The following is a 21963-nucleotide window of genomic DNA, read 5'->3' on the forward strand; positions in this document are numbered from 1 at the left end:
GCCTGTCTTGGATCCTGCTTCAGGTTTTCCTAAATTCTTTCAAACAAGAAGCATCTGGTCTCAGATAGCCCCATACTTCTCTTCAAGCAATACATAGAAACAAACACAGGGAGGCAGCCAAAGTGAGGAGACAAAGAAACAGGTCCCAAATGAAAGAACAAAACAAAACCCCAGGAAAAGAACCAAGTGAAATGGAGACAAGCAACCTAAAAGATGCTGAGTTCAAAATACTGCTTATAAAGATGCTCAATGAACTTAGTGAGAACCTCAGTGAATTTAGTGAGGGCCTCAAGAGCATAAAAAAGGAGCAGTCAGAAATGAAGAATGCAGAGTCAGAAATGAAGGAGGCACTAACTGAAATAAAGAATAATTTACACAGATTCAATAGTAGAGTAGGTAAAGCCAAGAAGCAAACCATCGATTTGGAATATAAGGAAGCAAAAAACACCCAATCAGAACATCAAATAGAAAAAAGAATCCAAAAAAATTAGGATAGTGTAAGGAGCCTCTGGGACAACTTCAAGTGTGCCAACATTTGCATCTTGGGGGTGCCAGAAGAAGAAGAGAGAGAACAAGAAATCGAAAACCTATTTGAAACAATAATGGCAGAAGACTTCCCTAACTTGGCGAAGGAAACAGACATACAATTCCAGGAAGCACAGAGAGTCCCAAACAAGATGAACCCCAAGAGGCCCACACCAAGACACATCATTATCAAAATGCAAAAGGTTCAAGACAAAGGGAGAATCTTAAAAGCAGCAAGAGAAAAGCATTTAGTTAACCTATAAGGGAGTTCCATAAGACTGTCAGCTGATTTCTTAAAAGAAACTTTGCAGGCCAGAAGAGAGTGGCAAGAAATATTCAGAGTGATGAAAAGCAAGAACCTACAACCAAGATTACTCTATCCTGCAAAGCTGTCATTTAGAATCGATGGCCATATAAAGACTTTCCCAGACAAGGAAAAGCTAAAGGAGTTCACCACCAAACCATTATTATATGAAATGTTGAAGGGTCTTCTTGAAGAAAAAGATAAAAAATATGAACAAACAAAATGGCAATGAATACATCTCTATCAACAATGGAATCTACAAACAAAATGAACAAGCAGAACAGAAACATTCTCATAGATATAGGGAACATTTTGTTGGTTGCCAGATGGGAGGGGATTTGGGGGAATGGGTGAAAGAGGTGAAGGGATTAAGAAGTACAAATTAGGCCCTGGCCGGTTTGGCTCAGCGGTTAGAGCGTCCGCCTGCGGTCCGGAGAGACCCGGGTTCGGTTCCCGCTAGGGGCATGTACCTCGGTTGCAGTTTGTCCCCGGCCCTGGTTGGTCGTGTGGGTGGCAGCCACTCGATGTGTCCCTTTCACATCGATGTTTCTCTCTCTCTCTTCCTCTCTCTCCCTCCCACTCTGTCTGTACAAAAAATGGAAAAATGTCCTCGGGTGAGGATTAAAAAAAAAAAAAAAAAAAAGAAGTACAAATTAGTTGCTAGACTGATAAATCTCAAAGGGTAGGGGGGTTAAGGGGTGGGAAGAAATAAACCAAAGAACTTATATGCATATATGCATAACCAATGGACACAGACAACTGTGTGGGAAAAGGCAGGAGGGGGGCAGGAGGGGGAAGGAGGCAGTCAGTGGGGGAAAAATGAGGAACATCTGTAATACATTCAACAATAAAGATAAAAAATAAATAAATAAAAAATAAAGTCATGGTATATTGAGTGAGATGATATATGTAGAGATGTAGATACAGAAGAAAGAAAGTTAAAAAGTGATCCCCAGTGGTCTCCAACATTGAAAGGCTGGATAGAGGAGAAACACCCAGTGGTTTTTGAGAAGGAGCACTTGGAAAGGTAGGAGGAATACTAGGAGAGTGTGATATCATGGAAGCTAAAAGAAGAAGAAAATTTAAGAGTAGTGGGTGAGAGATAAAGACAAAAATAAGTGGAAAGGTTGAGCACTGGTGGTCTTAATGAAGTTAAACAGGAAGGTTAGTGTGAATAATGGTATAAGATAACTGGAGATTGGTACATTATGGTCAGGTAGTTATATATTTTAGATGGAGCAGCACATCTAGATGTCAAGGTCCAGAGTTTGTCTATGACCTTGAGTTACGTAATTGTAGCAGAGCAACAGTGTTTTACTTTGATACAGTAAGACAATCAAGAGTTGAGGATAGTAAATGGGATGTTTATATGGACTGTGATCATCTACAGTGAGGGTAGGGTTTGAGGTTAAAGAGTAAGACTATGGCCCGGTGGTTTGTCTCAGCAGTTGGAGCATCAGCCTGTGGACCAAAGAGGCATGGTTTCCATTCTGGCTAAGGGCACGTACTTTGGTTACAGTACGTACTTCGGTTGTGGTTCGTCCCCCGCCCTGGTAGGGGTCGTGCGAGAGGCAACCAATTGGTGTGTCTCTCCCACATTGATGTTTCTCTCTCTCTCCCTCCCTCCTACTGTATCTGAAGATAAATGGAAAAATATACTTGGGTGAGGATAAAAAAAAAAAGAAAAACTGTAAGACTGTGGAGCCAGGTGCAAAAGTTGTCAGTGTACATAGGTCTGTTACTTGGTAGAAAACATGGGCAGAGTATGGTGGCAGGTGTTGGAGCATTATGGCATGAGCTTCAGAGGAGCAGGAACTGCCTCCCAAGTGCTGAGCAGTAATGGTTTGGATATGCTTTGGAGAATAGAGAGAAGCCAGCCCTACATCTTGCCTGGTAAGTATAAGTTTCGTGGGCAATTTTAAGAGCTGCAGCAGAAGCAGTGAACTCAGACTCGTGTTCTATAAATAGCTTATGGATGTATCAGGGAATTTGTGTATCATGGAGTCAAGTTCTAGGAGGTTCAGTGGAAAGACTGGGGGAGGAAAGATAGTATTGGAAGGCAAATTGATTACAGAGCAGTGTCGGGAAGAAAGTCAAAGGTCAAAGTACTGACCTTCTGCCTGTTGCTGTAAAAGAACCTTTCATAATACTTAACTTTTAGCATGACCCTATTATGAAATGCCTGCTGGGGTGAGCATTTATTGACTGTGTCCCAGATAACCAAAGGAGTTCATCTCTTGAATAGAATTATTTACCATGACACATGTGAATGTGGACTGGTGTCTGCCAAACACAGTTACTGTGGTTTTGGCATAAGTTCTTTCTGACAATAATTATTGGCCGGTATGCTTAGCTGCTCATTGAGGCCACTCCTGAAACAGGAGAGCATTGCCATGTCATCATGGAGGGAAGGGTGCTTATTGTCCTGTGTTCCTTTACTGGGCTTGCTTCCAAGCCATTTGAAATATACATCAAATTGTTCAGATTTGTTTATGATCTCAGGGCTAGGGCACAGCCCTAATTGAAGCTGTTTAAGGTGATAAAGCAGATGTTATACTCAAAGTGTTACCTGTCAGTTTTTAAGAGTGTATAAATCATTTCCTAAGACAAAATGAGACTGATTTCTTCCCTGACCTCTTCTCCACCTTCACCCTTGAGGTTCTGGAAGCTGCTGCAGTTTACCATGCAGTTTAGAGTCAGGGAATCTTTATCTAAATATAATAATAGATAAAACAGTGGTGCTATGAGACCCTTGCTTTAGGAAAGAAAAGTTTTTAGATGTCTTGAAATGAGGTAAAGGATTGTCATTGAGGAGGGTAGAAGTTGAAGAAGAAAATCTTTGAAGATTTCTAAGTTCTGACTGGGGTTGTGCTTGTTTTATCTGACTAGGGACAGAGAAATTTGTTAAGGAATTGATTGAGTACCAAATGGAAGAGGAACCTTGTTTTATACTGAAAATATTTTCGTTGGGGTCTATGAAAGTGCAAAGCTTATTTCATTCACTAGAAAATTTTCAGGAAGATTGCCCTTTCTGGAGTGAAATGAGCATAATTTTGACAGGAAAGTTGGATGATTATTTAGGTAAGTTTCCAACCCTTTGATTCTTCTAGTAACATGAAACTGTCACTGGATGATTCACAATAGTGCCTACAACTGTTCTCTCTTCATTTCTCAGTGATGGATATATTTATGTCATGTGTTCAGTTCAATGAAGAACTAGTTATAATTTAACTAACTGTCCATATAGATCATATAATGATCATGTTACTTTTCTTTATTTTTTAAAAATATGCTTTTATTGCCCTGGCCAGTTTGGCTCAGCGGTTAGAGCGTCGGCCTGCGGTCCAGAGAGGCCTGGGTTCAGTTCCCGCTATGGGCATGTACCTCGGTTGCAGTTTGTCCCCAGCTCTAGTTGGGTCGTGTGGGTGGCAACCACTCGATGTGTCCCTTTCACGTCGATGTTTCTCTCTCTCTCTCTCTCTTCCTCCCACTCTATCTAAACAAAAAATGAAAAATGTCCTCGGGTGAGGATTAAAATATAAATAAAAAATAATAAAATATGCTTTTATTGATTTTTTTTAGAGAGAGAGAGAACCATTGATGTGAGAGAGAAACATCAATTGGCTGCTTCCTGCATGCCCCCAACTGGGGATCGAGCCCACAATGTGGGCATGTGTCCTGACCATGAATCGAACCAGGACCTCTCAGTCCATGAGCCGATGCTCAATCCACTGAGCCACACTGGTTGTGCAGATCATGTTACTTTTCAATAGGTGTAGCTTAATATTTTCCTTTAGATTGTCTCTGAAAGTTTTCCTTTAGATTGTCTCTGAATTTTTCTTATTAATGTATACTTATGCCTCTTAGGATTGCATTTTATAGTGATTTGTGTAAATAGAACTCTCATGGGCCGCTGAGGACTTGGGTAAACAATTCATTCTTTCCTTTCATGTCTCTTTGTGTCAGTAAAAATTACCGCCAAAATAACAATCATGCAATACAGAGTGTCTTTTCTGTTTTCTGTTTATACTTTTATACAAACTATAATTAAATAATGTCAAACTTGCAACTATAACAAAATAGTATCTGCTGTTTGAATATAATACAGGCCAAATTTTATAAACTTTAAATTAAGCCAAGCTTACATTGACCTCGGTAGGAACCTGGCTGAGGATCTCTTTTAATTACCCCTTCTTTAAAATATGTAAGAATTTTCACATTGCTTTTCTCACTCAAGGAACAATGCATGAGCAGCTAAACTAATAAAATGTTTAAATAGATACAAATCAAACATGAAAGGTTTAAACAGTTGTTTTTATCCTGCAAGTCAGCTGAGAAAAAGCATACATACTATAGTTCTAAATTATGTCCATGGAGTATTTCAAAACCAATGAATTGACTCTCCTTTTTTTTTTTTTTTTAATTTGAGCTCATAAATGTTAACCTCGGAAGTGCCTCAAATTCTTCCATTGAAATAAACTTGAACTGACAATAGCCAGATGATGTAAAATTGAAACTGAAATTCTAGCCTTGGCCCATCCCATGTTCTTCCCCATAGGTATTAGAGGAATCATAGGAGAGTTAGTGTTTCATTGTATGTGAACTGTAATATTTAGATAAAATGGGGCATATAAATTACTTTCTTCCAGGAGAAAGCAATTACCAGTGTGGAGAAGATAGCTGGCAATAAATAAACAGAACTATGCTAGATAGTGAAGGAGTTTAAACATATATTTAGAATGACTTGGCTTATAGAAAACAGGCCTTTATATTTATGACATGCCTTCATTCAAGTTTTTTAATAGCAAGCCCAGTTATGTCACCAAGCCATTTTTATATGTTATTTTAGAATAAACACATAAATTGAAATATGCTGTACTATACAACCAAAACCAAAAAAGGGAACTGGTTGCACAGAGCAAAACAAACAAATAGCCCTCTGAAAATGTAGAATACCTATATGAATGTTGTATAAGGATAATGGCTCCCGTTTATGAAGCCCCCATGTTATATCTTATATCTCGGTGCACTGTGAGCTGGGAATTATCCTTGTTTTGCAGACAAGAGAAATCAGTTCACCTGGTGCTCAGAAACTCTACTGTCCCTGGCTGTGAACTGAGATCTATCTGATTCCAAAGACAGTGGTCCTCTTGACTTCGTATGTGCCACCTCTCTAGCCGCCCTGATACCTTCTCTTTTATGTTGAAAACCATGTGCTATAGGAATCTTTGAAGTGGTTCCGGAGAGCAAGCAGGAAGGAATTTTATGACAGAAGTTTTCTTTTTAGGTAGTCTTGCCTAAGCCAAACCCTAACCCCAATACTAAGGGGTAGAGAGGGAAGGAATTTACCTTCTAGTCAGTTTTACTCTGAACATTCCTTCAAGATGAAATAATAGTTCTTATAATTCCTCACACCATATGTGTCAGTAAATCTCCTCTCTGGAACTCAGATGGAGAAGAATGAAGGAGTGCTAAGATGTAGTTCATCTGAGAGTAGCAATCATAATCTTGATTATAGAATTGAAGTGTAGTGTATTAAAATCTGTTAGATCAAATTCTCTAAATGTTGTTTAGTCAAACTTTGACCTTTTTTCTTAGATCCTAGCAATACTTTAAGGAGCTACAGAGTCAAAGCCCCAGTGGGGAAAAAAAGAATTTTATCTCAAAGGGCATTTAGAAAATAAGAAAACAAATAAAAATCTAAGTGATGAAAAATTGAACTCTTCATGACTTGAATTATAAATGAAAAGTGCATTTAATGAACTTCCTGTTTGAGAAGCAACTTTAAAAATATACATAAAAATAAACAATAATGTATTAAAAGCAGCCTCACTACCCAGAATAATAAATAGTAATAAGTTAAAATTTTTGTCATATTTGTTCACCTTCTTTACTAAAAAGAAACAAAACAGTATAAAGTCATAGCCCCGTGTGACCACCACTCACACCATTCATCCCCCTCCCGAGGTACCAGCCAGTTAGTGTTTTTATACATTTCTATAATAAATATCCATAAAGGATATGTAGAATTGTTTTGTGTGCATTTTAAAAATTAAATTGTATCATGTTCTACAATGTATTTATCTACAGAGTATTTTTCACTCAAACTGCTTGATATTTGTCTACATTAAGATAAAAGAAGCTTAACTTAGTCCTTTTACCTGCTAAGTTTCATTTTGTCGTACTTCATTGTTCCATCCATGTCACTGTTTGTGACAGTGCTCCCTCCCCATTTTGTGTGGCTGTACCAGTATGAGATTCTTCTGAAACCTGTGTGAGTGGTCTCTAGGAACAGAGCTAGAGAAACAGTGTTGAGTAAGAGGGTAGGTCTTTTTCAGTTTTACCATGATCTGCCAAACCAAATGTATAAGAGATATTATGTTTTTCAAATGTAATACCACTTCGAAACTTTTTAAATAAAATCCCCTTTAAAAAATTGTCTGTACACGAAATCTGGGTTCTTGCCTGTTTTTGTAAGTAAAGTTTTATTGGAACATAGCCTCACTCACTCATTTATGTATTGTCTGTGGCTGCTTTCATACTACAATGTCAGATCTGAGTAGTTGGTGCAAGAGACCATATGGGTTGCAAAGCCCACAATTTTTACTGCTTGGCTTTTTACAGAAAAAATTTGCTGACTCCTGTAATACTAGTATTACCTACTATTATTCTGTTTAATTCTTTTTTGTTTGTTTGTTTTGCTTATTATATTATCTAATATTAAGCCACATAAATAGGAATATTTCAGAATGTGATAGAAACAATGGAAAATGGTGATGTGAATGTGTGGTGACATTAGATAGAGTAGTGGAGAGAGTCTGAAAAGATGCTGTATGAGCTGAGACCCAGGAGATGAAGAAAGCAAGGTTCAGAGAGGTTAAGTAATTTGTACAAAGTTGCACAGGTAGTAAGTAGCAGAAATAACTCCAAATATAGGGCTGTTTCCTCAGCTGTCTTCATATAGTCTTGCAAACACTATGCAAAGCAGATAACTAAGTGTAGCATAGAAGCCTAAGTAAAATGGTTTAGTTCTCCTAGGCTTGGCAGGGTGGAGACTGGGGTTGTGATGTACTGATGACTAGGTTTGAATCATAGTCCTATAACTACTTTGGCTGAATCACTTAAATTTTCAGACTTCATTGTTTTTGGTGGGGCAGGGGTGGGAGGGGCCATGTCTGTAAACTGAGGAGGATGTTTGTATGATCTCCATGGGCTGTGCTGGCTCTCACTTTCTATGATGCTATGACTTTAGGAGGTAGCATTTGATCTGAGCTTTGGAGGGTGGGGTGACTTTGACAGGCTGCCTTGTAAATAAAGGGAAAAGGTATTTCAGGTGGTGAGAATGGATTGAGCAAAAACGCAATGGCTTATAACTAGAGAAAGAATTCTGGGAATGGTGGATATTACAGTCTGACAAGGCTAGAGTTTTAATTATGTAGAAGACAGGAGAGGCAAGAGGGCTCTGGTACTGAGCTGAGGGAGGGCCTGAGAGTTATGCTGAGGAGCTGGGAAATTTTCCCTTGGAATTACAGAACTGGAAACATCCTGGGTCTTTTTTATTTTAGCATCCCTGTTCAGTGCCTAGCCTGTCTCTGTATGAATAGTTTCAGTGATAGAGACTTCTCTGGACCATCTAGTCTATTTTCAGACAGCTCTAAGTGTAAGAAAATTCTTCCTTGCATTAAGTAAGTCAACGCTTATGGGTTCTAGCTAGACCTTTCCCAAGATGTAGATAGTGGAAGGTCATTGGGAGATTTTAAAGGGTAGAGGAACAAGTTCGGGGATATATAATCCAAAGGCCTGAAGTAGGCCTGTGGCAGCATGCATATAATATGTACCCTAAAGGAAGATAACTTTAAAAAAAGCATTTCATTTTGACTTCCAGTCAAGATGGTGTAGGTAAACATAGTACCACGTCCTCCCACAACCACATCAAAGTTACAACTAAACTACAGAACAACCATCATTCAAAATCGCCTGCAATCAAGCTGAATGGAAGTCCTACATCTACGAAATTAAATTAGCAGCCACATCGAGACTGGTAGGAGGGGCGGAGGCGTGACAGGCTGGTCCCACACCCACATGTGGCGGATAAAAATAAGGAGGATACCTCTGCTGGGAAGGTTCTCCCTGAGGACTGAGGGGTCCTCGTCCCACACCAGATGCCCTGCTCAGGGTTCCAGTGCCAGGAAGAGAAGTCTCCATAAGTTCTGGCTGGAAAAACCAGCGGGAACCGAGGCTCAGGGAAGCTGACGCGGCTGGAGCCCCAGGCAGCTCCTTAAAGGGCCTGTGCACGGACTTATCAGACTCACTCCCTCTAAGCTTGGAGGGGAGGCAGCTTGGGGGGGGGGGGGTGCCAGAGACATATAGGGAAGAACTGAGCTGTTTGGCACTGGAGCGAGGGCTGGAAAGGGGGCTTTCTCCGGGACAAATGTGCTGTCAGTGTCCTTTGTTCCTTTGGTGAGTCCTTCTCTGGGGTGGCAGACAGTCACCATATCTGGAACTCCAGCAACCTGGCTCACACTGGTAGTCCTTCCCTGGTGATTCCCTGAGGCCCCGCCCCACCCAACATGCAGGCCCACCCAAGCTGTTGCCAGTTGCTTAACCATATGATTGGCCTGTCTTGGATCCTGCTTCAGGTTTTCCTAAAGTCTTTCAAACAAGCAGCATCTGGTCTCAGATAGCCCCATGCCTCTCGTTAAATAATACACAGAAAGAAACACAGGGAGGCTGCCAAAATGAGGAGACAAAGAAACAGGTCCCAAATGAAAGAACAAAACAAAACCCCAAGAAAAGAACTAAGTGAAATGGAGATAAGCAACCTAACAGATGGCTGAGTTCAAAATGCTTATAAGGATGCTCAATGAACTTAGTGAGAACCTCAGTGAACTTAGTGAGGGCCTCAAGAGCATAAAAAAGGAGCAGTCAGAAATGATGGATGCGCAGTCAGAAATAAAGGAGGCATTAACTGAAATAAAGAATAATTTACACAGATTCAATAGTAGAGTAGGTAAAGCCAAGAAGCAAACCATCGATTTGGAATATAAGGAAGCAAAAAACACCCAATCAGAACATCAAATAGAAAAAAGAATCCAAAAAATTAGGATAGTGTAAGGAGCCTCTGGGACAACTTCAAGTGTGCCAACATTTGCATCTTGGGGGTGCCAGAAGGAGAAGAGAGAGAACAAGAAATCGAAAACCTGTTTGAAACAATAATGGCAGAAAACTTCCCTAACTTGGTGAAGTAAACAGACATACAAGTCCAGGAAGCACAGAGAGCCCCAAACAAGATGAACCCCAAGAGGCCCACACCAAGACACATCATCATCAAACTGCAAAAGGTTCAAGACAAAGAATCTTAAAAGCAGCAAGAGAAAAGCAGTTAGTTAGCTACAAGGGAGTTCCCCTAAGGCTGTCAGCTGATTTCTCAAAAGAAACTTTTGAGGCCAGAAGGGAGTGGCAAGAAATATTCAGAGTGATGAAAAGCAAGAACCTACAACCAAGATTACTCTATCCTGCAAAGCTGTCATTTAGAATCGATGGCCATATAGAGTTTCCCCAGACAAGAAAAAGTTAAAGGAGTTCATCACCACCAAACCGTTATTATATGAAATGGTGAAGGGTCTTTTTGAAGAAAAAGATAAAAAATATGAACAAACAAAATGGCAATGAATACATATCTATCGACAATGGAATCTACAAACAAAATGAACAGGCAGAACAGAAACATTCTCATAGATACAGAGAACATTTTGTTGGTTGCCAGATGAGAGGGAGGTTGGGGGAATGGGTGAAAAAGGTGAAGAGATTAAGAAGTACAAATTCATTGCTAGACTGACAAACCTCAAAAGGAAAGGGGTTGGGGGGTGGGAGAAAATAAACCAAAGAGCTTATATGCATAACCAATGGACACCGACAATAATGTGGGAAAAGGCGGGAGGGGGGGCGAGAGTGGGAAGAAGGGGGTCAGTGGGGGAAAAATGAACATCTGTAATACATTAAACAATAAAGTTTTTTTTTAAAAAAGCATTCCATTTAAAAATATTTATTGAGTACCTATGATGGGTCAGTTAGTGACCAAGAATTTATTGATAAGAAAGAGTTCCTACTCTCTCACTCTTCCCAGGCTCATGGGGGGATAGACCAGTAGACTATTTAGTGACAAGAACTCTGGGAGTTTGGGACAGGAATATTTAACCTGGCAGCTGGAGGCAAGAGGCCAGGAGTCAAAGGTCAGGTAATGGTTCCTGGGTTTTGAGGAGCTGGCCAGATGAATCAAGGAGACAGAAGGGAGAAAACCCAGGGGGAGAGGGAGTGTGGATAGAAACACAAGTAAATGTGGCCTGTTTAAGGTACTGAAAGCTGTTCTGTGGTGGGAGCGTGATGTGTATACAGTTAAGTGACTACAAATGAGGCTGGCGCAGTGGACAGGGACTTGTCATAATGGGCAGTGTTTGCCATGCTAAGTATTTTATTTTCTGAATTTGATGAGAAGCCAATATTCTTATGTATAGTCTTTCCTCCCCAATTTATAGAATACACATATATTCCTTTCAAAATATTAGAACATATGGAAAATATAAGGAAGAAATAAAATACACCTTTAATCTCACTAACCAGAATTAAGCACTATTAAAACATTGGTTCATTTCTTATTATGTATTTTTCTATGCATAGATATAGAAGAAAAACATCTTATTGAAAATATACTTTGCGTACTGCTTTTTTCTAACATAACTTTGTATGTCAGCATTTTCCAGGCCATGCCACTAAAAATTATTTGAGAATTTAACTACTAAGGATTACATGTAATAGCTCCAAAGATGACTTTATCTTATACTTAAATGCCTCATAGTGGGTTAAATTTTAAGTTGCTTGCATTTTTCACCCTTGTAAGTAATATTGTGATAAGCAGCCTTGTTTGTCAATTTGTATTCACATATGCCTATTTCCTTGGAGTAGGTCTGACCATGTGTGTGGTTGCCTTTTAAGCAGGGACATGATGGCCTCTTCTGTGTATATTTGAAAAGCCTTTACAACAGCAGAGTGAAAGGTGGATTGGAAAGAGGTGATCCAGAGGCAAGCAGAGCAATTTAGGCCAACCGTGAGGGCATAACTTAAGGTATTAGCTGCAAGGTCAGAGAAAAGAGGAGATACTAATGATTCTTACCATCATGTTTGCTTGTTTATTGTTTATTTGCATAACAGCTTTTCGTGTACCTGATGAAAGCTATTGGTAATTTATACATACAGGGGATTAGGGACCTCTAAGGTAACTGTAATGGATAGGGCAATGAGGGTAACTGTGTTTAATAGTTCTCTTCTCCAAGGAAGAAAATACCAAGGGGGAAGAGCAAGTTTGAAGGGTTGCCTTGGGGAGGAGCAATTTATGAGCTCAGTATTAAGTATATCAGGTAAAACTGTCAGGGAGATAGTTTATAAATTGATTTAATATAATCACTTAGGAGAACAGTCAGAGCAGGATGTGAAGATGGGGCAGCCATCCTCTCAAAGATGGTGGTATTAAGACTCTGGAAAGTAGTCCTAGATATCAGTGTGTTTTTGAGAAGAGTACTTGGGACACAACCGGGAGACTACTTACTCCTAAGTAGCAGACTAGGAGCTGGGAGATAAGTAAGAAGAAAACCAGAAGAGAATGATGTCAAGGAAGCCAAGAGAGATGAGAGTTTCAAGGAAAAACTCTTCAAACTGTCAAACGTTGCAGAGGTCAAGTAGGAAAAGGACTGGAGGGTGTCCATGGGAGAAATTTAAGTCACTTCCAAATGTGGGATGAACAGATCAGAGGAATTGTGGGGCTGCAAACCAGATTATAGCTATGTGGTGAGTAAAGGGAGTTGAGGGAGTAGTGTTCATGGCTTTTTTCTAAGATAGCTTGTTCTGAAGGGCTAGAGAGGATAAGGTGATATCTAGAATGAGATGGGGCAGTAGAAAGTTCACTTTTTCTTGTTTATATTAAACAAAGAAAGCTAGATTTCCAAATTGTCATATGACTTTGATTACTGCTCCAACATTTGCTGTTTGCCATGATTAAAGTCCTATTATTGGTAATTTTTTTTTTTTTTTTTTGGACACCATATACTCTGTCCAACTTCCAATAAAAGCACTGCTGCCCAAGCTCCTAACATCTTATTTCAAGTCCAGTTTCAACAAGCTGAGACCCCCCTGTTTGTTCATAGAGTCTCATTGGATTTTAATAAGACTCCCTTCTCAGTTTTTATGCTTCAGTGTACTAATATTTGGGATAGCAGTTTTAAAATTGCACAGTATGACTTGTAACCTTTACCTGAAGAATTGGTAAAAATGGTAAATGTTTAAATGTTGCAGTTTAGAGAATGTCTTTATTGTGTTGCCAAATGCTGAATGATGGAGAGCTTTAATTCTAACGAGTTATAATTAGAAAGAGAAAAAGAGATCAAAGGTTGATGTCAACCAGAATCAAAGTGAACCAGAACAAGAAATACTTTTATTAGTTACAGAGCATCAACAATGTGTGGTAGAGTCTTATTCACTTTTTCACTAGCGATAAAAAATGCTTCCAACAGTCTTATTGAATATATAATCATTTTGATAGGTGTTTTTCATTGGTAATATAATGCTCTTTGAGGCTGAAGGAAATTATTTTTAGAGATATGCTATATGATTCTTGACTTAAAAAGAAAAAAAAAAAACATGCCTGGCTAGTGTGGCTCAGTGGTTGAGTGTCAACCCATGCACCAAGAGGTCACTGGTTTGATTCCTGGTCAGGGCACATGTCCAGGTTGTCAGCCCAGTCCCCAGTGGGGGGTATGCAGGAGGCAGCCAGTCGATGTTTCTCTCTCTCTCTCTCTCTCTCTCTCTCTCTCTCTCTCTCTCTCTCTCTTCTTTCCTATCTCCTCTAAAAAATCAATAGTCAATGCAATTTATCCACTGGTTTTTTTCTTAAGAGTGAATTAGCCTATTTTTGAGTATAAAAAAGTTATCACTTTTTTACAGGTCATTGTGTTATAAAATAGTTATCCTTGTAGTAGATAAAATAGTGGATATATACATATACATTTATTTATTTATTTTCTTTATTAAGAACCCGGTTATCTTTCCCTTAAGATGGGATTTATCTTTCTTTAAGATAAAGATTTTACTCTGAAATCTTGGTCCTTTCTTATTCCTTTTGCTTTCCATGAAGTTCAATATAGTTTTAAACTCTCATTGGGCCTTTCTTCCTGCCACCCTGCCTAGAACTTTTAGGCAATTTCTTTAATCTTTCTTTCACCATTTTTGTCATCTTTCTTGCTCCTTGACTTTTCATTGAATCTAATTCAGTCTGCCCAGGCTCAACCTAACTCATTTGGCATCTTTGCTATTGGACCTGGGCAGTTGTCAGCTAAAATTTGACAATTAATGCCAGTCATAGCCTCAGTAAATTCATTGTCTCCAATTTCTCAGGCCCTTTAGATGGCCTTAAGAATCCTGGGGAATTTTCCTAAGCAGTTCTTACCTTTGCAGCTGGCTTTTCTGTACTTGCATCCCTATCCTTTGATGTTAGAGGGAGAGGAAGGGAAAGGGAAAGAGACAGAAATACCGATGTGAGAGAACATTGATTGGCTGCCTCCTTTTATGCCTCCCACTGGGGATCAGGCCCACAACCTGGGCATGTGCCCTGACTGGGAATTGAACTGGCGACCTCTTGGTTCATGGGTCGACACTCAACCACTGAGCTACACCGTCCAGGCTCTCCCATCCTTAAATTTTCTTCCTGCTACCTATTCCCTTAGTCTCAGAAAATTTTCTTGACTCCTGTTTTATTGAGGGCACCAGGCTGGACTGCTGAACATCCACTCCCTTTACTGCCGCTGCCCGTTACTACTTACATATTTTTTTGTTGTTGTTGTTAATTCTCACCCAAGGCTAATCTTTTTATTGATTTTGAGAGAGAGAGAGAAAGAAACATCTATGTGAGAGAGATACATTCATTCGTTGCCTCCCACACGTGCCTGGACCAGTGTGGGGATCAAACCTGCAACCCATGAACATGCTTTTGACTAGAAATCAAACCCACAACCCTTTGGTGCTCAGGCAGATGTTGTAATCACTGAGCCATACCCACCAGGGCACTACTTACATATTTTCTCAATCCATATCACCTTTGTTATTTTACTCCTTTTTCTCTTTTGTCACCAGGCTGCTTGAAAGAGTAGTCCCTGCTTGCTTCCTCTTTATTCTCTGGCTTCCATCCAAACCGTTCTTGATGAGGTTTAAATGTTAACATCTGAGAGATGGTTGTCAGCCTTTACTTTATTGTGCCTCTATGGTATTTCAGCATTACTGAGCACTAACTCTAAACATCTTTCTCAGTTTTTATGAAACCCTCTCTCTTTTGGAGTTTTCTCCCATCTTAGAGTCTCACAAATATAAAGTTGCCATTTTTCCAAAATAGCAGGAAAAAATTAAAGTATTTAATGCTTTACAAAATAATAATTGGTGTGAGTACAGTATTAACTGTACTTATAAAAATTACATTATACATTTACATTACATAAATATATTACAATTCAGCATGAGTTATACTTTTTAAAATGAGAAATATATATTAATTATTTCTTGGTTTCTTCTTTTCTAGTTAATGAAGGAGTTCCCCTTGCTAAGCATGTTCAACATCCATGAAAACCTTTTAGAAGCCCTTCTGGAACTACAAGCATATGCTGATGTTCAGGCAGTCTTAGCAAAGTATGATGGTAAGTCCTTGGATATTTTATCTACTTGAGTATTCATCTTTTTGATGTATTTTAATTATTGGATTGGTCTGGCCGGAGTGGCTCGGTTGGTTGAGCATTGTATAATTTAATTTTTAGAAATACAGTTAATACTGTACTCACACCAATTATTATTTTGTAAAGCATTAAATACTTTAATTTTTTCCTGCTATTTTGGAGAAATGGCAACTTTATATTTGTGAGAATCTAAGATGGGAGAAAACTCCAAAAGAGAGAGGGTTTTATAAAAACTGAGAAAGATGTTTGGTGCATTGTCCTGTGCACCAAAAAGTTGCCAGTTCAATTCCTGGTCAGGGCACATACCTGGGTTGTGGGTTTGATTCCTGGTCAGGGCACATATGGAATGCAACCAATAGATCTCTCTCTCTCTCTCTGTCTCTCTCTCTGTCTCTCTCTCTCTCTCTCTCTTCCTCTCTCTTCCTCTCCCTCTCTCTAAGCATGTTCTCAGGTGAGGATTAAAAATAAAAAAGACTAGATTGGAAGAACCATTTCAAATAGTACAGCCCTTTGCTAACATTCCTCTTAAAGAATTTTTGTCAACAGTTTTATGATGGCATTTACAGAATCGTACAATTTCATGGTTAATGGGGGCCAGAAATGTTGAATATTCTGTGCCACATTCCTCTCCTTCCCTCCTAGCTGGTTCCCCTCACAGTCTTCCTGTGAATAAGATTTATGTATGTTCCACTTTTTTGCTTTATTACTTTCATGGCCAGGAAACACTCAGAACCTCTGTAAGCAGCACATGTCCTGTTGGGACAGCACTGACTATTGGAGCTTCTGCTATGACCCACACGTCAATTGACTGTGACCTTTACCTGTTGGTCATGTTGACCCTTTGAAGCAGGTTTGAATAGCTACTATCCCTTGCTACAGCCCTTGTGACAACTCAGTAAATATTTGAAGATAAAATTATGTCTCCTTCATCCCAGGTCTTCTCCTCATTAGCAGAATACCCCCGTTTCTTCACATGAGGACTTTGAAGTCCTTTAGCAGTTCTGGTTACTCACCCATGAGCTTTTTCCATTTTGCCTGTTCTTAATAAACCAGAAAAATAAACTGACACAGACTAAAGATTTGGAAACTGTTCCATTTATATTGCTATTGTCTGTGAATCATTATTTGAATAATTGTAGAAAAATTATCCACATATTACCTGCCATGACTTGTCTACTGAAATCAGGGCAGAATTTCATACTGTTCTGCCTTATTTCATAAACTCTTTCTCCAAAATAAATATGTTTGCTTATAAAACGGGTGTTAGTGAGTGATTACTTATATTACATGATTATTTTGTACTTTATAAAATATTCTTTAAGTATTTTTTGTACATTTAATGAATTATTCAGGTCAGAGTGTCTAAGAATTCATCAAACATATAGAGCAAACTGTATTATTTAAGTCTTATTTTTGACACACAATTCTTTATAAGGAATCTCTGAAATAGGTTACAGTTGTTGGTTACTACAGTTAAGGAAACTGAGGTATTGTACGACTATATTTGTTTTGTTTTGTTGTTAATTCTTGCTCAAATTGATGGAAACTAAAAGCCCTCTGCCAGTAATGATATCTCTTGGCCTGTTAAAACATGAGCACCCTGTGTAACAAGATACACGCTACCTAGCATGGAAGTGATTTTAGAAAAAAAAAAGTATCTATGGCACACTTTATAGTAAACAAAATACTGTTTTGCCTTCACATAAGCTCACTTTTGTTCTCTGTTTATATGCTAGAATCTCACTAGCTGACTTTGGAAGTCTAAGCCATGAGACTACCTTATAAAGGCAAAATGCTTATACATTGAGGGTCTTTTGGTACCAAAGGAACCCTGTCCCATGCATTTGGTTCTGGTGACCATGCATTTTTCCAAATGCCACACTGTAGCCATGTTCTCATCCCCAGTGCCAACCTGTACTCAACCTAATACATCAAGGCTTAAGAAAAAAAAGATTTAACCAATAGAGCCTTTGGGATCTCAAATCTCTTAAGGCTTTTTTCATGAAGATCTCAGTTCATTAGAGAAATCGTCAGCTTTGTGTTATAAGACAGATTGTAAAGTAAAGAAATGAACTCATTTGGAACTTTCTGTCATCTCTATCCCACTGCATGGCCTCTGTTCCACAAAAATGGAAAGCTGATTTATTAGATTCTGATAACATATGTTCACATTTGTTAAGACAGCTGTCCCACCCTCTACTAAAATTTGGCTCACACGTTGCAAAATTCCTTTGTTGCAAATGGACAAACTCACCATACCAAGGCCCTTGTGTTGAGATTTGTTTGTGTGTACCTGGCAACAGAGATGATGTTTTTATTCATTATTCATGGAAAAAGAGCCTCATTAGTAGCAGGACGCATACTGTTGCTGAGATGCCTCATTAGGGGTTTTGAGTTCAGCATTTGTCAGTAGATTGCAGATAACTTAACCCTGACTGAATTCTGAAGGGTATTCTGGTGTGGACTTGGCTCCGGCCTGTGTCATTTACAGTAGAAATATAATGAAGTGCCTGCTGAAGTTACTGTTCTTGAGGAGTGAGCTACTACCACACAAGATTATTAAAAACCCGTCTCTTGTTTTTCACACCATTCCATAACATGGGCTCTTTCAAGTTCATCCTTGCTGCTTTTCCTGGAGACCCAAAGCAACTCTACTGAGTTGTCCAATTTTCTGGCCCTAGATAAGGAAATGGGTGCTTTAGAGGGCTTGGAATATAGACAGCAAGTAGGGGCACCATGACCCTGGTTCAGATGTCATCATTCTAATCCATGAGATGCTGGAGACAGCCCTTTGAATCCCAGACCCACCATCCCTCTCCATAGAGCCACATTCAAAGCAGCAGGATTATATGTTATCTTTGCAAATTGGAATGCTCTGGTTAGGTAGCTATTTCTTACATGGTTTATGGATATAGCAATACTTGTTTATTACATTTATTACATTTGCTAGGTGGCTGAATTTTTAAATTTTTAATAAATTTTTTAAGTGATATGTTGGGAAGTGACATAATGGGATTTGTGCTGTTTTTCTGATCTTTGCAAAACGAATTTAGAAATATGACAAGGCACAGGGAGGGGGTGAGTGGAAACATGTTCTGAGGAAAGGAGGAAGGCAACATATAGTCCCTTGGCCTCTTCTTCAGTGTGTGTGTGTGTGTGTGTGTGTGTGTGTTTGGCTTTGAGGGTTTTTTAAATTTTTTTGTACGTGCCCCTAGCAGGAAGCGAACCTAGGACTCTCTGGTCCACAGGCTGGCATTCCAACTGCTGAGCCAAACCAGCCAGGGCTGGCTTTGAGTTTTAAAAGTGATGTTCACAAAGTCCTTTTGCAGTGAACTACTTTGGAAGCCCTGCATCCATAGTAGGATTACCAGTTATTTATACACACATCTTTGTAATGTGCAGTCTAGTTTTAATTTTGCCCTTACGGTAACTTCTCATGTTATATTATTCCAGCCATTAGTCTGAAATGCCATGCTGGCCCCCTCAGGAGTTTTCATAATTTTTCATTTTCAATTTGTTAACCAACATTATGGGTGGATAGTTTTTGTCCAGGTGGTTGGTCCTGGTTTTGGAGTGTCCTTAACACAATGACAAAAATAGCAGCAGCAGCAATAGCTAGCATTTGTTTAGTTCTTATAATGTGTCAAGGTCAGACATGATTGTAAACTCTACATGGATGAACTCATTTATTCTCATCACAAGCATATGAGGTAGATACTATTATTAGCCCCCCCTTTACAGCTGTGGAACTGGTACTGAGAGAAGTTAAGTAACTTGCTTAAATTAAGAGCCTCAGATGTCAAAGTAAAGCCATGAAGATGTTATTTTATGAGACAAAAGAGATAAACTGAGAACACTTTTTTCAATAAGATGTGGATTCTCCAAGGAAAGGAAAGCCAGTATAAAAACTGAAGTGGTCTGACTCCAGGCCCATGTTCTTAACAATTACACTTCCACCCTCTCTGCTGTTGGCAGTATTTTTTTTTGTTTGTTTGTTTTTTTTATTAACGTGATTCTTGGTTGTTATTATGGCCACACTGTATTGAGAAAGTATCATGTGCTAAGGATGTTATACACATTACCTTTAACCCTCACAATAACCTTGCAAGGAGGTATGTATTCCATTTTAGCAGATGAAAAACTGAGGCTTGTGAGTTTAATTAATTTTCTTTTCTTTTTTTTAAAATTTAATTTAATTTATTTTTACTTCTGTTACAGATGTTTCTCCTTTTTTACCCCATTGTCACCCTCCTCCGCATCCCCCACACCCCGTCCCCAGCTTTGTTGTCCATGTCCATTGGTTATGCATACATGCATATAAGTTCTGTGGTTTACCGCTTCCCACCCCCCCCCCACCCCCTCTTCTGAGGGATGTCAGTCTGTGTCCTACTTCCATGTTTCTGGGTCTACAGTATTCCTCAGACTGTTATGTTCATTATATTCCTTATATAAGTGAGATAATGTTGTATTTGTCTTTTTCTGCTTGGCTTATTTCACTTAGGATAATACTTTCCAGGTCCCTCCATGTCGTCTCAGAGGATAAGAGATCTTTTTTTCTTACCGCTGCATAGTACTCCATTGTGTATATGTACCACAGCTTTTTTATCCATTCGTCTACTGATGGACACTTGGGCTGTTTCCAGATCTTAGCTATTGTAAATAGTGCTGCTATGAACATGGAGGTACATATATTCTTTCTGATTGGTGTTTCAGGCTTCTTAGGGTATATTCCTAGAAGTGGGATCACTGGGTCAAATGGAAGTTCAATTTTTAATTTTTTTGAGGTAACACCATATTGTTTTCCATAGTGGCTGCACCAGTCTGCATTCCCACCAGCAGTGTACTAGAGTCCCTTTTTCTCCACACTCTCCTCAACACTTGTTGTTTGATGATTTGTTGATGGCGGCCATTCTGACAGGTGTGAGGTGATACCTCATTGTTGTTTTAATTTGCGTCTCTTTGTTGGTTAGTGATTTTGAACATTTCTTCATATGTCTCTTGGCCATTTGTATCTCCTGTGTGGAGAGGTGTCTATTCAGCTCCTCTGCCCATTTTTTAATTGGGTTCTTTGCCTTCCTTTTGTTGAGTTGTATGACCACTCTCTATATATTGGAAATTAACCCCTTATCTGATGTATCATTGGCACTGATGTTCTCCTATACAGTGGGTTGCCTTTCCATTTCGATGGTTGTTTCTTTTACTGTGCAGAAGCTTTTGAGTTTGATGTAGTCCCATGTGTTCATTTTTTCGTTTATTTCTGTTGCCTTAGGTGATGTATCAGTGAAAATTCTGCTGCGTATGATGTCTGAATTTTTGTTGCCTACATTTTCTTCTAGAATTTTTATGGATTCACAGATCACATTTAAGTCTTTTATCCATTTTGAGTTTATTTCTGTGTATGGTATAAGTTGATGTTCTAATTTTATTTTTTTGCATGTAGCTGTCTAATTTTCCCAACACCATTTACTAAAGAGACTGTCTTTACTCCACTGTATGCTCTTGCCACTTTGTCAAATATTAATTGAGCATATTGCCTTGGGTCCATTCCTGGGTTCTCTGTTCTGTTCCACTGGTCTATATGCCTGTTCTTGTGCCAGTACCAGGCTGTTTTGTTTACAGTCGCTTTGTAGTATAACCCGATATCTGGTATTGTGATCCCACTGGCTTTATCCTTCTTTTTCAAAATTGCTGTTGCTATTTGGGGTCTTTTTTGGTTTCATATGAACTTTTGAAGTATTTGTTCTAGTTCTGTGAAATATGTCGTTGGTATTTTGATGGGGATTGCATTGAATTTATAGATTGTTTTGGGTAATATGGACATTTTAATGATGTTAATTCTTCCAATCCATGAACAAGATATGTGCTTCCACTTTTTTATATCTTCCTCTATTTCTTTTTTCAATGTCCTGTAGTTTTCTGCAAATAGGTCCTTTACTTCTTTGGTTAAGTTTATTCTTAGGTATCTTAATTTTTTTTGCTGCGATGGTAAATGGGATTGTTTTCTCAGTTTCTCTTTCTGTGAGTTCATCATTGGTGCATAAGAATACTGTCTATTTCTTGACGTTAATTTTGTATCCTGCCACTTTGCCATATTCATTTATTAAGTCGAATAGTTTTTGATGGAGTCTTAAGGTTTTCTATGTATAATATCATGTCATCTGCGAATAATGACAGTTTCACTTCCTCACTTCCAATTTGGATCCTTTTTATTTTGCCTCATGTCTGATTGCTGTGGCTAAGACTTCCAGTACTATGTTAAATAAGAGTGGTGAAAGTGGGCATTCCTCTCTTGTTCCTGTTCTTAAGGGAAATGCTTTTCGTTTCTGCCCATTGAGTATGATGTTGGCTGTAGGTCTTTCATATATG

General features: G+C 38.9%; 1 protein-coding gene across 9 annotated transcripts in view; it reads left to right on the forward strand.

Annotated features, from left to right (window-relative positions):
- The window catches only part of ST7 (suppression of tumorigenicity 7), a 357848-nt gene that overhangs the window by 248793 nt on the left and 87092 nt on the right, over positions 1-21963 (forward strand). For all 9 annotated transcript variants that reach the window (XR_004957295.1, XM_036246192.1, XM_036246196.1 and 6 more), the window contains one exon: positions 15447-15561. Coding sequence is in view for 8 of the 9 variants with exons in the window: in XM_036246192.1 (XP_036102085.1) it covers positions 15447-15561 (115 nt within the window). In the remaining variant the exon portion in view is untranslated. The remainder of the gene's footprint in view (positions 1-15446; positions 15562-21963) is intronic.

Source organism: Molossus molossus, unplaced genomic scaffold (genome assembly GCF_014108415.1).
Source record: "Molossus molossus isolate mMolMol1 unplaced genomic scaffold, mMolMol1.p scaffold_m16_p_7, whole genome shotgun sequence".
Taxonomy (NCBI): domain Eukaryota; kingdom Metazoa; phylum Chordata; class Mammalia; order Chiroptera; family Molossidae; genus Molossus; species Molossus molossus.